The following is a 15,823-nucleotide window of genomic DNA, read 5'->3' as shown; positions in this document are numbered from 1 at the left end:
CTCATGAGGACTGCCACAGGAAAGGAAAACTCAAAGTTACCTCTGCTGCGGAGGATAAGTTCATTAGATGTAACTGCACCTCAAATTGCAGCCCAAATAAATGCTTCAGAGTTCAAGTAACAGACACATCTCAACATCAACTGTTCAGAGGAGACTGCGTGAATCAGGACTTCATGGTCAAATTTATGCTTAGAAACCACAACTAAAGGACACCAATGAGAAGAGACTTGCTTGGGTCAAGAAACACGAGCATTGGGCATTAGACCGGTGGAAATCTGTCCTTTGGTCTGATGAGTCCAAATTGGAGATTTTTGGTTCCAACCGCCATGTCTTTGTGAGACGCAGAGTAGGTGAACGGATGATGTCCGCATGTGTGGTTCCCATCGTGAAGCATGGAGGAGGAGGTGGTGGTGTGCTTTGCTGGTGACACTGTCAGTGATTTATTTAGAATTAAAGGCACACTTAACCAGCATGGCTACCACAGCATTGTGCAGCGATACACCATCCCATCTGGTTTGTGCTTAGTGGGACTATCATTTGTTTTTCAACAGGACAATGACCCAACACACCTCCAGGCTGTGTAAGGGATATTTGACCAAGAAGGAGAGTGATGGAGTGCTGCATCAGATGACCTGACCTCGACAATCACCCAACCTCAACCCAATTGAGATGGTTTGGGATGAGTTGGACCGCATAGTGAAGGAAAAACAGCCAAAAAGTGCTCAGCATATGTGGGAACTCCTTCAAGACTGTTGGAAAAGCATTCCAGTTGAAGCGGGTTGAGAGAATGCCAAGAGTGTGCAAAGCTGTCATCAAGGCAAAGGGTGGCAACTTTGAAGAATCTCAAATATAAAATATATTTAGATTTGTTTAACACTTTTTTGGTTACTACATGATTTCATAGTTTTAATGTCTTCCCTATTATTCTACAATGTAGAAAATAGTAAAAATAAAGAAAAACCCTTGAATGAGTAGGTGTCTCCAAACTTTTCACTGGTACTGTACATTGTTTAAAAAAAAGTAAAAGACGCTCGTGGTTTTGTGAAATAGTTGTAATTTACCCTTACTGCCATCACTAATTGGTGGTGTAATCCACTAAGGCAGTAAACCCAGAGATGGCAAGGTATGATGGCCGCGAGTTCGAATCCCCTTCTGGGCAAGGATTTCATTTGAGGAAAAAGCACTCCACTGTGGGCCCTCGACTGAAAAAGTAGATTACAAAATGCATCTAAAACATTGTAAATGTAGCCTACAATTCTATGTAATCTAGTAGCAACGATTATTTATGTAGCAGTGCCAGTAGCCTGTGTGTCAGTCAGCAACAGGAACAAGAAGCTACTCATAAAATGTATTGGTAATCTTCATTTGCACTTCACCTCTTCACACAATTAGTGTCAGCCTAATATCTAGCTTCTTACTTTCAGTTGTCTCTATGACTATGGACACCCTGAAAGCAGTGAATGGTATTGTGTTACTACCTTATTAATAGGCCTACAGCGTGCAGTAGGATGCGTTGATCAGTTGATTGACAGGCGTGCTTCTACACCTGCATTGCTTGCTGTTAGGGGTTTTAGGCTGGGTTTCTGTACAGCACTTTGAGATATCAGCTGATGTATTAAGGGCTATATAAATACATTTGATTTGATTTGAAATTTGATTTGATATTGTAGAACAGGGCCGGTCCAAGGCATAAGCGGCCTGCGCCCCATGGCAAAATGTGTAGAATTACAGCAACTTTAAAACTGAAATTCTCTCTCTGCCGTCAAAGGGCAAAAAAAAATTGCCGTGAGGTGGTGGGCCCCCCAACCAAATCTTGCTTAGGGCCCCCAAAAGCTAGGACCGGCCCTGCTTTAGAAGATAAACGATAAACTTTCCTCTAGTGTGGATGCTCGCCAACGTGGGTTTGAGTCCGGACTGGTGATCAACTTTAAAAAAAATAACTAACACTGTTACTGCAATACTGCCATCAGTAGGAGGATAATGAGAGTGCTTGACTTTAAGCAACATTTATAATTGGCTGATGCAGAACTTGTTCCAGGAAATAATCCCTGTTATCTGGTGAGGTTAACATAGGACTAACATGTAGAAGGTTATCTGATGGGACCAGCTACAATGTAACCTACTATTGCGTGCAAGTAAATTAATGATTTTAATTGGCTAATACACAGAAACAGAGCAACTATTTATATTTAAACGGTTTCTAATGTTCACAAGTATGGCTCCGGAGTGTTTACCTATCTCCACTATGTTTGAGTCCAATACTGTAGTTTCAGAATGACTTAATTGTTGTTAAACCCATCATGGTGGACATAAATATGATGTTGTGGGTAAATATAAGTCAGCTATGATAAGTCAAAAGTCAGACAAACATGACTAAACTACCTTGTACAGTAGGTGTTAGTTAGTGTGTAGGTAGGTACATTTATTTATATTGAAGTGTATAATGCTTATAAAGCGCTGTTGTGTGTATGCAGAATAGGGTGAGATCAGATGTGATGTATACTAAAGAGTCTCAATAACAGTCTTAGAAAAGTCACATTGTATTTATTAAACATTAACAAATGTTAAATACACCATATGAAAACCACACATACACATGTCTCTCTGCGTACCTGGCAGACATCTCAGCTTGGATGTTTGCCCACCACCTCAAGCTCAACCTTGACAAGATGGAACAGCTCTTCCTCCCGGGGAAGGCCTACCCCGCTCCAAGGTTCATGCTCTACAACATCCGTAGAGTACGACCCTTACTCACACAAGAAGCAGAGCAGGCCCTAATCCAAGCAGTTGTCATTTCCAGTCTAGACTTCTGAAACTCTCTGTTGGATGGGCTCCCCTCCTGTGCCATCAAACCCCTGCAACTTATCTAGAACGCTGCAGTCCGCCTAGTATTCAACCTTCCCAAGTTCTCCCATGTCACCCCGCTCCTCGGCTCACTCCACTGGCTTCCAGTCGAAGTTCGCATCCACTACAAGACCACGACGGTTGCCTACAGAGCAGCAAGGTGAACTGCCCCTCCCTACCTTCAGGCTATGCTCAAATCCTACACCCCAATCCGAGCACTCCATTCTGCCACCTCTGGTCTCTTCACTGTCCCACCCTTACGAGTGGTCAGCTCTCGCTGTCAAAGCTCTTCTCTGTCCTGACACCCCAATGATGGAACCAGCTTCCCCCTGAAACTAGAACAGCGTCTTCCTACAAGCACTGACTTTGCTGACAAGTACTTTATTTAGGGAAATGTACTTGCTACGACTGTGTTACGTGGTTGTTTAGCCCAGCTTTCTTAAAATGAATGCATTAACTGTAATTCACTGTGGATAAGAGTGCCTGCTAAATTACTAAAATGTACATTTAAAATATGTCTCAATCTGTATGAACATCATATATCCTACACAGTACAAACACAATATGTAACAGACTTTTTAGGCTTATATATGCCTTATATATCACAATGTCTGGATGCAATATTCTATCCAGGAATATTCAACACTGAAATATGTTACTCTCACTATTCTAAATGCATCTGTGGATATTTTCTGCTGACAATGAAAATTAATCTTTGTCTATAATGCAGGATTTGATCTAAACGTCAGAAGCTATTGAGTGGAATGGTTACTTTCTATGTTATAGAGTGGAATGTTTTTTCTGCTGGTGTATCCTGAGGTAGCTCCTCTCTGAGAACCTCTTCCTGCAGTGCGTACAGGCGAACAGCCTTTTTCCCGTATGGACCTCCAGATGCATCTTTAGCTTGTTCTAGTGGGTGAACCTCTTCTTACACTGGGGGTACCCTTAGGGTTTTCCCTTGTGTGGACCCTCTGGTGCCTCTTCAGGCTGGACGAGTGGGAGAAGCGCATCTGACACTGGGTACAGCTGAATGGTTTCTCCCCTGTGTGAACCCTCTGGTGCCTCTTTAAGTCACCAGCCTGAGTGAAGCGCATGTGACACTGGGTACAGCTGAAGGGTTTCACCCCTGTGTGGACCCTCTGGTGGATCTCCACCTTCTGGATGCAGCTGAAGCCTTTGTTACAGAACATGCAGAGGAACCGTTTCTCTTTACTATTGCCTGATGTGGCTCTCCCTCCCTGAGCCTGCGCTCTAGCCCTGTTTGAGTTTAATACCTGATCAAAAAGGACATGGCGGCCGTGTGAATTGGAAGGCCCCATCAACGTGGACACTGGGACTCGATCCCTGAGTGTGTGTAAAGGGGAGTGGGTCGTGACATTTGGATTTGTCTCTAAGCTTTCCCTATAATCTAAGAAATCTCTACCTTGTGAGTGTCCTTCTCCTGAGGGAGTCTCGTCTACATTCAATGTCAGAGGAGCATCGCCCTCCACTTTTACAGTCACCTCATCTAAGACTATAACTTCCCCTTTCTTATCTAGGCATCCTTCAGAGTATACACTACTACTGTACTGGTTCCAGTCCCCTCTAGACAGATCAGTCTGTCTCTCTAAACCCAAGGGCATCTCTGTAGTGTAAGAACAAGACAGATCACTGCCAGCCTCTAACGCGTCACCTGAGTCTCGATGGGAATTAACTTGAACCGCCCTCGAGCTCAGGTTATCGTAAAGTAAATACTCTGAGCCGGGAGCAGGAGGACAGCCCAGTTTCTCTGGGTCTGACCTGTGGTCACATCCTGTGTGTAAAAGTCTTTGTGTTACAGATAACGTCTCTGTGTCCGTCTCTGACTTGAGGACGGCGTTCGGAGTTCCACTGACCTCCGTGATTCTGAGTCGGGTCCTGGGCTGGGGAGCGGTGGTGGTGAGGTCCTCCATGGCTACATGGGACGCTTCAGTCTGGATGTCTCTGCTGTTCCGTGGGTCCTCGTCTCCTTCAGACCTCTCCAGCTTGACCCCAGGACCAGCAGCATCCGCATCTGCAGACTGACACAAGAGAGGAAGTTATTACCAGTAAATTAGTTTAATTGGATAACAATATGTCAGGGAAGTTTCACAAGCTCCCATATGTTAGATATGTAAGGATGAACATGTAAGCAAATGAATAGCCGAGGGGAGCCATTTGAAGTACTGTAAAGTCTAATGTTACACTAAGACAGTAACCTCGATCACGATAACATGCTGGGTTGAGGTTCCACTCCCCTCATCAACAGTGATTGGTTGGTCATCTCTACACACGTTATGTGCCGCTGGCTTCACAAAGCTCCTGTGGCCTCGAGTGAGATGTCCTTCACCTGAGAGAGTGATTGGGGGAAAGGAGTGGTTAAGTTAGGTACTGTCAATGCTATATTATACACTATTGAAACTGTCTAGGATGGAAGGTAACACTTCTTATAACTTCTTGATATACTATTTATTGTTCCATGCATCATGTTATTTTAATTGAGTTTGACAACAGGACATGCAGTAAATCCAGAATCTGGTTAGAATATAATATTTTGTCCTAGTGCAAGAAGCCTGGTCCCAAAGAATAGTTTTGGTTGTTGCAAGATGGCTAGGTAAACAGGGTAAGTATTGCATACTATCCAAACACTGACCAAGATCCAATTCTGGGTCACACATCTGAACACATGCGCAGAGAGTAACGGGGCGACAGCCTCCGCCAACATCAAAATGTACCTCTTGCCAATCCTCTATATCGGTCGAGGAGTTTCACACTACTGGGACGACTAGCGAGGACGCGGTCTCGTGCCATCTTCAGTTCCAGCAGCTGTAGTTTCCTCCGCAATCCCCGGTTTTCTTTATGGCTTTGAGTCATTTCCAAACGAAACACTGCATAGTCGTCGTCTACGAGTTTACAGATGTCTGCCACGGCTGCATTTGCTAGTACCTCCATGATGGAGGCTATTTGAGTGTGAAAAACCATACAGTTAGCCATTGTTAGCAGTTTTAGGTAACGCTTGCTAGCTATCAACCAAGTCCTGTCTCCAACGCGAATTAAACACTACCTGAGGTAACTAATGTAATGCTGTGCAGTTAAATTAGTCATATTTTGAGTTCCAGGTTGGTAATAAGCGTCTAAATAACAACAAAAACGCTTTCGTGGAATGTGTTCTTGGTCACTTCCGTTTACACTGAAGTAAAAGGATCTTATGGGTTGATGTCATAGTGCAAAGGGTGTGGTTAATTGAAAAAGTTATGCGCGCTGTTCTTTGAAATACGGTACTGCTTATTACGTTATACACCAAATCTCCTATTCATGATCACTATATTTCAAGGTCAGACGAGACTTGTTTAGAAATAATAATGTTAGCAAGAATAGAGTAGAAAATAATGACTTTATTACGTCTACTAAGTAAGGTAACTATTCAGTTGTGCTTGAACTAGCCTAGGTTTACAGTCTCTAAAAACAGATTTACACAAGCCTGTTTCAAATGACAAGTTAACAAAGGATTAATCAGGGGTATGTGGTTAATTACCCCAAGACACTTCACATGATAACTATAATATTTTAGCTAAAGAATAGTTCCCGGATATCCCCTGCGTACATCTCAAGCCACACTGCTACAATTTCTCCCCGTTGTGGACACTCCTATGTCTGATAAGGCTAGTCAGGAAGGAGAAGCTCTTGTAACACAGTTTGCACTTGAAGGGCTTGTCCTTGGTGTGAACGGTTTGATGAGTCTTCACATAGTACGCATGAGCGAAGCGTTTTCCACATGTGGGGCAGGCGTACGGCTTGTCGGCGTCAGTCGTAATGCTCGACTTCCCACATTGTGACGCAATGACACCAGAGGTGGTAGAAGCAGGAGCCACCACATTCAGGTGGTTCGTCTTTGAGCTCCCTCCTTGACCTCTAGTCATTGTTTGTGTGTTGTTGGTATTGTGTGCTGTGTTATAGCCTAGGAACCTCTCATGGTGAACGCCCATCGTGACCCTGTCTGTATTTGTGGTGTAACCATGAGGTAACTGAGGAAGGCTAGACCCAGGTCTTCTATGAACCCAGTCACTAGGCATTAGATGAGACCCTGAAGGAGAAGACAGATTTGATGATAGACTACCACCAAGGGGGTCTCCCACTACTCTCTGTGAAGGCTGAAACCTAGGGTGACCTGCTCTGTTCATCATGGATACTGTGGTGTTTGTATCATAGGAACAGGAGGGTCTATCTCTATCAGCTCTGTCTCTCTGAAGACCATCAGGACTGTGGTGGTTTAGTCCACCTGTCCACTGCTTGTGTTCTATGTAGTGGAGTCTCTGTCCCTCGGGGTTGGGTCCTGGTTCTGACTCGGAAAGGAAGAGCAACGGTTCCTGATCCATGGTCCTGATCTGGTGCCAGGGTTTGTGACCAGCCGCTTCATAGGTCCAGTCTCTTCTGCCAGTAACATCAGATATCAGTAGGTCCTCATGGACTGGAGACTGTAAATAAAGATTGTTCAGAAGAGCATATAAAGGTTTATATAAGAAACTCTTTCCTGTCCACAAAAACATGACAAGATATAAAATGTTAACCACAGTCAAGCCCATCTCTAATACTGTGATTCAAGAACCTAACAATATGGAGCTATTGGGAGTTATTATATATATATATATAACTCAGCAAAAAAAGAAACGTCCTCTTACTGTCAACTGCGTTTATTGTCAGCAAACTTAACATGTGTAAATATTTGTATGAACATAAGATTCAACAGACAAACTGAACAAGTTCCACAAACATGTGACTAACAGAAATTGAATAATGTGTCCCTGAACAAAGGGGTTGTCAACATAAAAAGTAACAGTCAGTATCTGGTGTGGCCACCAGCTGCATTAAGTACTGCAGTGCATCTCCTCATGGACTGCACCAGATTTGCCAGTTCTTGCTGTGAGATGTTACCCCACTCTTCCACCAAGGCACCTGCAAGTTCCCAGACATTTCTGAGGGGGAATGGCCCTAGCCCTCACCCTCCGATCCAACAGGTCCCAGACGTGCTCAATGGGATTGAGATCCGGGCTCTTCGCTGGCCATGGCAGAACACTGACATTCCTGTCTTGCAGGAAATCACGCACAGAACGAGCAATATGGCTGGTGGCATTGTCATGCTGGAGGGTCATGTCAGGATGAGCCTGCAGGAAGGGTACCACATGAGGGAGGAGGATGTCTTCCCTGTAACGCACAGCGTTGAGATTGTCTGCAATGACAACAAGCTCAGTCCGATGACGCTGTGACACACCGCAACAGACCATGACGGACCCTCCACATCCAAATCGCTCCCTCTCCAGAGTACAGGCCTCGGTGTAACGCTCATTCCTTCGACGATAAACGCAAATCCAACCATCACCTCTAGTGAGACAAAACCACGATTTGTCAGTGAAGAGCACTTTTTGCCAGTCCTGTCTGGTCTAGCGACTGTGGGTTTGTGCCCATAGGCGACGTTGTTGCCGGTGATGTCTGGTGAGGACCTGCCTTACAACAGGCCTACAAGTCCTCAGTCCAACCTCTCTCAGCCTATTGCGGACAGTCTGAGCACTGATGAAGAGAGTGTGTTCCTGGTGTAACCCGGGCAGTTGTTGCCATCCTGTACCTGTCCCGCAGGTGTGATGTTTGGATGTACCAATCCTGTGCAGGTGTTGTTACACGTGGTCTGCCACTGCGAGGGCGATCAGCTGTCCATCCTGTCTCCCTGTAGCGCTGTCTTAGGCGTCTCACAGTACGGACATTGCAATTTATTGCCCTGGCCACATCTGCAATCCTCATGCCTCCTTGCAGCATGCCTAAGGCACGTTCACGCAGATGAGCAGGGACCCTGGGCATCTTTCTTTTTGTGTTTTCCAGAGTCAGTAGAAAGGCCTCTTTAGTGTCCTAGGTTTTCAGAACTGTGACCTTAATTGCCTACCGTCTGTCTGTAAGCTGTTAGTGTCTTAACGACCGTTCCACGGGTGCAGGTTCTTTAATTGTTTATGGTTCATTGAACAAGCATGGGAAACAGTGTTTAAACCCTTTACAATGAAGATCTGGGAAGTTATTTGGATTTTTACGAATTATCTTTGAAAAACAGAGTCCTGAAAAAGGGACGTTTCTTTTTTTGCTTAGTTATATACAGAGACATGTCTGTCTGTCTAAGTCCAAACAGTCTGCAAATGATACAAAATAACCAAGTTAGTCAGCAGAGTCAATTTAGTATTTAGTATTCTTTTAAACAAAATGGCATTAGAATCATTTTTATGATTGCACAAAACGATACACGACAAGTAGAGTAACTTCTCACTATGGTAACTTCGCTTTGATCAAATTAATTTTAGAATACTTTGGAAAAAGTTCAACATTACACACAGCTTCATGTCAAATAAACATGAATTAAGGCACTATGATTGTCTAAAAACACCCAAAGGGACAAAGTGTGTAAAAATACTAAAGTGATGAAAAGTGACAGACACCATCACATACTCATCATACTCATTCTTTCCTCAATTCATCTCATCCAGTTCCCAGCTACGTCCAATACCAACAGAATGAACTACAAAAAACTAACTAGTACTACATTACACGTCACTACCCACTGGGCACAAACTGGTTAATTCAACATTGTTTCATCATAATTTGTCAAAGTTTTGTGACATGGAATCTACGTGGAAAATACATTGGATTTGAAACAAGTCGTGAATGTATAATTGTTTTTATTTTTACTTTTGAAACAAAGTCATCTTCAACGTAATATCCACTATAAGAATTTTACTTAGCTTGATATTCATCATTGACTATTACTAGTAAAAATTCCCTGTCTTAGGTCAGTTAGGATCACCACTTTATTTTAAGAATGTGAAATGTCAGAATAATAGTAGAGAGAATGATTTATTTCAGCTTTTATTTCTTTCATCACATTCCCAGTGGGTCAGAAATGTACATACACTCAATTAGTATTTGGTAGCATTGGCTTTAAATTGTTTAACTTGGGTCAAATGTTTTGGGTAGCCTTCCACAAGCTTCCCACAATAAGTTGGGTGAATTTTGGCCCATTCCTCCTGACAGAGCTGGTGTAACGGAGTCAGGTTTGTAGGCCTCCTTGCAAGCACACGCTTTTTCAGTTCTGCCCACAAATTTTCTATAGGATTGTGGTCAGGGCATTGGGGACTTTGTTGTCCTCAAGCCATTTTGAATCAACTTTGGAAGTATGCTTGGTGTCATTGTCCATTTGGAAGACCCATTTGCGACCAAGCTCTTGAGCCTATGGGGGCGCCATTTCGACTTTGTAAAAATGAGTTCCCAAATTAAACTGCCTCGTACTCAATTCTTGCTCGTACAATATGCATATTATTATTACTATTGGATAGAAAACACTCTAGTTTCTAAAACCGTTTGAATTATTTCTCTGAGTGAAACAGAACTCATTCTGCAGCACATTTCCTGTCAGGGAGTGAGATTTCAGAAATCGAGGTCCCTGTTCTGAGGCCAGTTTATAAGTCCCCATGTAAGCCATCGGGCTACATGCAATGCATATGTCTTCCTCTAGATGTCAGTAAGCGGGGAGAATTTGAATGGAGTGGATTGCGCAATCTGGGACCCTATATAAGACCGTGGAATGGAAGTACCGTCCTTTTCAACGGTGCGCCTGGCGCAAGAAGACATCACAATGGCGTCCTGCAAACGCTTTCGTTTTAGTAGTTCTATATCTCCGGTCATGTTTTTATTCGTTATAGCTGTTAAAGACATCATAAGGTAGTTAATTTAAACCGACTTATAGCAGTTTATTGCGATTTTCCTGGATTTCTTTGTGATGCGCTTTCACGAGTTGGACACCTCTCCAGTGGGTGGCTAACGTTAGCTATTTCGACAGGACAAGAGGACATCTTTCAACCCAAAGACGATTGTTCTGGAGAAAGGACACCTTGCCCAAGATTCTGATGGAAGCTCAGCTAATAGTAAGCAGTCTTTATGCTGTTAATTCGTACTTATGTTGACAAATGTCAAATAATAATTCCGCCATGAATTATGGTGCGGTCTCGCTTTGGCGCACGCTGTATTGCGCAGTAACGTTAATTTTAAAAATCTAACACAGCGATTGCATTAAGAACTAATTTATCTTTCATTTGCTGTCCAACTTGTATTTTTTAGTCAAGTTTATGAATAGTTTTCGATTAGAATAGGTGCCTCTCCAAGATGGCGCCGGACAGATTGCTTGAATTTTTGGCCACTAATCACATTGTATAACCACGATTTGTGCCGCTAAATATGCACATTTTCGAACAAACTCTATATGCATTGTGTAATATGATGTTATAGGACTGTCATCTGAAGAATTCTGAGAAGGTTAGTGAAAAAATTAATATCTTTTGGTGGTTTATACGTTATCGCTATGTTTGGCTTGAATCAATGCTGTTGTGATGTTTGCTATTGTGGTAAGCTAATATAACGCTATATTGTGTTTTCGCTGTAAAACACTTAGAAAATCTGAAATATTGTCTGGATTCACAAGATCTGTGTCTTTCATTTGCTGTACGCTGTGTATTTTTAAAAATGTTTTATGATGAGTAATTAGGTAATACACGTTGCTCTCTGTAGTTATTCTAGTCGCTTTGGTGAGAGTTGTGATGGTGGCTGCAATGGTAAACTATGATTTATACCTGAAATATGCAAATTTTTCTAACAAAACATATGCTATACAATAAATATGTTATCAGACTGTCATCTGATGAAGTTGTTTCTTGGTTAGTGGCTATTTATATCTTTATTTGGTCGAATTTGTGATAGCTACTGATGGAGTAAAAAACTGGTGGAGTAAAAAAAGTGGTGTCTTTTGCTAACGTGGTTAGCTAATAGATTTACATATTGTGTCTTCCCTGTAAAACATTTTAAAAATCAGAAATGATGGCTGGATTCACAAGATGTGTATCTTTCATCTGGTGTCTTGGACTTGTGATTTAATGATATTTAGATGCTAGTATTTACTTGTGACGCTATGCTAGGCTATGCTAGTCAGCTTTTTTACTGATGGGGGTGCTCCCGGATCCGGGTTTGGGAGGAATTAGAGGTAACTTCCTGACTGATGTCTTAAGATGTTGCTTCAATATATCCCCATAATTTTCCATCCTCATGATGCCATCTATTTTGTGAAGTGCACCAGTCCCTCCTGCAGCATGATACTGCCACCCCCATGCTTCACAGTTGGGATAGTGTTCTTCGGCTTGCAAGCCTCCCCCTTTTTCCTCCAAACATAACGATGGTCATTATGGCCAAACAGTTCTATTTTTGTTTTATCAGACCAGAGGACATTTCTCCAAAAAGTATGATCTTTGTCCCCATGTGCAGTTGCAAACCGTAGTCTGGCTTTTTTTTTAAAATGGTGGTTTTGGAGCAGTAGCTTCTTCCTTGCTGAGCGGCCTTTCACGTTATGTCGATATAGGACTCGTTTTACTGTGGATATAGATACTTTTGTACCCGTTTCCTCCAGCATCTTCACAAGGTCCTTTGCTGTTGTTCTGGGATTGATTTGCACTTTTCGCACCAAAGTACGTTCATCTCTAGGAGACAGAACGCGTCTCCTTCCTGAGCGGTATGATGGCTGCTTGGTCCCATGGTGTTTATACTTGCGTACTATTGTTTGTACAGATGAACGTGGTACCTTCAGGCGTTTGGAAATTGCTCCCAAGGATGAACCAGACTTGTGGAGGTCTACAAAACAATTCTGAGGTCTTGGCTGATTTCTTTTGACTTTCCCATGATGTCAAGCAAAGAGGCACTGAGTTTGAAGGTAGGCCTCGAAATACATCCACAGGTACACCTCCAATTGACGACTCAAATGATGTCAATTAGCCTATCAGAAGCTTCTAAAGCCATGACCTCATTTTCTGGAATTTTCCAAGCTGTTTAAAGGCACAGTCAACTTATTGTATGTAAACTTCTGACCCACTGGAATTGTGATACAGTGAATTATAAAAGTGAAATAATCTGTCGGTAAACAATTGTTGGAAAAATGACTTATGTCATGCACAAAGTAGATGTCCTAACCGACTTGCCAAAACTCAAGTTTGTTAACAAGACATTTGTGGAGTGGTTGAAAAACAAGGTCTAATGACTCCAACCTAAGTGTATGTACCAACTTCAGCTATATATGTATGTATGTATGTATGTATGTATGTATGTATGTATGTATGTATGTATGTATGTATGTATGTATACAAATGTTTTATTTAAGAAATAAGGCATGAGAACCTGGGAATTATTGTGTGATAACTAGCTCCTAAGGGCTGTTTCCCCAGCCCTTGGCTTTGCCTTGGGCATAAGAACAGCCCTTAGTCGGGAGTTATCACACGATAATTCCTGATAATTCCCTCTCATGCCTTATTGCTGAAACAACATCTAGGTTGCTAAGAGAGATATCCAAATAGTCAGCACCAATTTCAAGTTAAGATAGTTGTTTTATGAGATCGCCAGTGTCTCAAGTATGAGGGCAATTGCACCACTATAGTGCACCACTACAGGACAGCCAGCCGATAGTGGCCGCTAGATCTGCACTATCGTCTAGGTTTGATGTGCGTTCCCGGTAATACACTCGTTTCCCCTGTGGACCGGCTCGTACATAAAGCGTCCTCCATTCAGGCTGCAAAGGCATAATTGGGGGGGGGGATATGTGTACTGACTAAATAAAACAACATTTTCCACCACTATTTTCAGACACCTTAGGATGTTACACACTTGGCTGAATGCGGTGGACAACAATAGTGGTCATTTGGTAGTGCTTTTAGATCAATCACAGTCATAACACATTAAGTTGTTGTATAAATTAACAATATCTGACATTGTATTCCCATGGTTGAAAGCTCAGTGATAACACAAGTGACAACTAAACCAAAAATCTGACATAGATTTTTCTATTGGAATTTGTTTTTACTTTTCGATGGTTGAAATCATAGTGATAACACATTGGGAATTCAACAAACAATTAGCTGTCATTTTGAGTAGGTGAAAATAGATTGGAATCTCATTGATCAACCAAGTATCTACCAAATATTAACCAATTCTACATGTTGAAATGACGTGGTGTACCCAGTGGGTATACACTATTCATGGACCATGTGCATTTTCTGCTGGTGTATCCTGAGGTAGCTCCTCTCTGAAAACCTTTTCCTGCAGTGCATACAGGTGAACGGCCTCTCTCAAGTGTGGACCTTCAGGTGCATCTTGAGATCGTGCTGGCGTGAGAACCTCTTCTCACACTGGGGACAGCTGTAGGGTTTCTCCCCTGTGTGGACTCTCTGGTGCCTCTTCAGGTTGGACGAATGGGAGAAACTAGCCCGGCAAAGGTGGCAGCCAAATGATTTCTCCCCTGTGTGCATCCTCTGGTGGATCTCCATCTGTTTGGGGAAACTGAAGGCTTTTCCACAGAATGAACACGGGAAGCGCTTCTCTTTGCCACCGGATCTACTGACAGTGTTACTACTACTGTCATTTGTCAATGGGCTTGTGTAGCCATTTAGTGTTGAGGCACTGGCATTGTCTGATGTCTGGTTTAACATTAGGAGAGTGTGAGGAGGATGAAGGCCAGGGAGTGTCTGTGTTGTCGCAGGGTCCATGTTCCAGTTGATAGATCCTATAGAAGGCAGGTTGAAGGCAGCACCTGTTAGAGGGTTAACCTGAGGCGCCATCAGTCTCTCTGAATCACAGCTATAGGAGCATGACGGAGCATCGCTAGCCGAGTCTGTGTCTGTTCTCTCTCGCCACATACGGACACCTCCCCATCCCCGCAGACCAAATCTACACCTCACCCTGGTCTCAGCCAGTCTGCTGTCATGGAGACTAAGTTTGGTTGTTGTTTTGTGTTCGACTGTCTGTTTCTGGTTGTGATTAACAGTGTTGTTCCCCAGCCCAGAGTTGAGGACGCTGTCCCATCCACTGACCTCCACTATGTTGCCTCTAGTCCTGTCCTGCTCAGTGACATTGTCCCCTGGACCCTTGGCTGCACCAGTCTGGTTCTGGGAATCCAAGATGTCCACCCAGTCTCCTCTGTTAACCTCCAGCCAACCACCTGCAGGAAGAGTTTCGACTTTACGAACATGGTAGAGAACTCTACATATGGAGTTTTTTTTGAGTCAAGTTCATATGTTATAGAATTGTATTGATTTGATTTAATGAATTAAGAAAAAGAAAAAACCCAGGCGCATCACTATTCCCAATGAATATCTATTACTGTATGTAGGCTATATGTATTTCTCCCTTACCTTGCTCCCCCATCTTTAGTCCACTCAGCAGATCAATGCTCTCTGGTTCATCTTCTATTGTCTCCTCTTTGACTAGTAGCAGATCAGGCTTCCCATCCTCCATGTCTACTGACTGTAAGAGATACAGAGTGAGAGGATGTTGGATCAAGACATCTGATATGAGCACCCTGCTATGGAGCATCTTCTGATTGGGCAATGAGGGATTGCTGTGAGTACTATGCAAACATGTTAGTTCATTTGATTACTTGACACTCTTTAATGGTTTGAAAATTCAAAAGGTATGGTCCCACACTTAAGACAACATGTATGAAGACCTGGGCCCGTATCCACAAAGAGTCTCAGAGTAGGGGTGCTGATCTAGGATCTTTCCATATGATCTTAATCATTATGATCTAAAAGGCTAAACTGATCCTAGATCAGCACTCCTATTCTGAGAGGCTTTGTGGATACAGGCCCTGACCTAATACCATTCAGACAGTAGTTCACAGTGGGCTCACCTCAGTGAGACTGTGTGTGGTCCTGGGCTGTTCAGCTGGTTCTTCTGTGGGTTCAGGAGGAGGTGTAGTCTGGTTGTCCTCCATGACCATGGTCCCCTCAGGGTTCCCCAGACTCTCACACCCCTCCTCCTTCACCAGCAGCACCTCTGGACCCTCCTCCTCGAAGAGAGGTAATACAGATTACACAGACATACACTCCCTCAGGTACGTACACCCAGAAAATACACACTTTAA

The 15,823-nt window shown here is 43.1% G+C and overlaps 1 protein-coding gene across 2 annotated transcripts in view; it reads right to left on the bottom strand.

The window, feature by feature from the left end:
• Positions 1-6,216: 6,216 nt before the first annotated feature.
• LOC120034801 (zinc finger protein GLI4-like) overlaps positions 6,217-15,823 on the bottom strand; it is a 320,522-nt gene continuing 310,915 nt past the window's right edge. The window contains exons 6-7 of one of the 2 annotated variants that reach the window (XM_038981427.1): positions 14,772-14,899; positions 6,217-7,316 (exon numbers count right to left, since the gene is read on the bottom strand). In XM_038981427.1, the coding sequence (XP_038837355.1) occupies positions 6,462-7,316; positions 14,772-14,899 (983 nt within the window). In that variant the 3' untranslated portion in view covers positions 6,217-6,461. Of the gene's footprint in view, positions 7,317-13,074; positions 14,900-15,823 lie in introns of those variants that run through there. The other variant, XM_038981428.1, reaches the window with a different exon arrangement.

Source organism: Salvelinus namaycush, chromosome 42 (assembly GCF_016432855.1).
Source record: "Salvelinus namaycush isolate Seneca chromosome 42, SaNama_1.0, whole genome shotgun sequence".
In the NCBI taxonomy this organism is placed as follows: Eukaryota; Metazoa; Chordata; class Actinopteri; order Salmoniformes; family Salmonidae; genus Salvelinus; species Salvelinus namaycush.
This window is presented reverse-complemented; position numbering and strand designations above follow the sequence as displayed.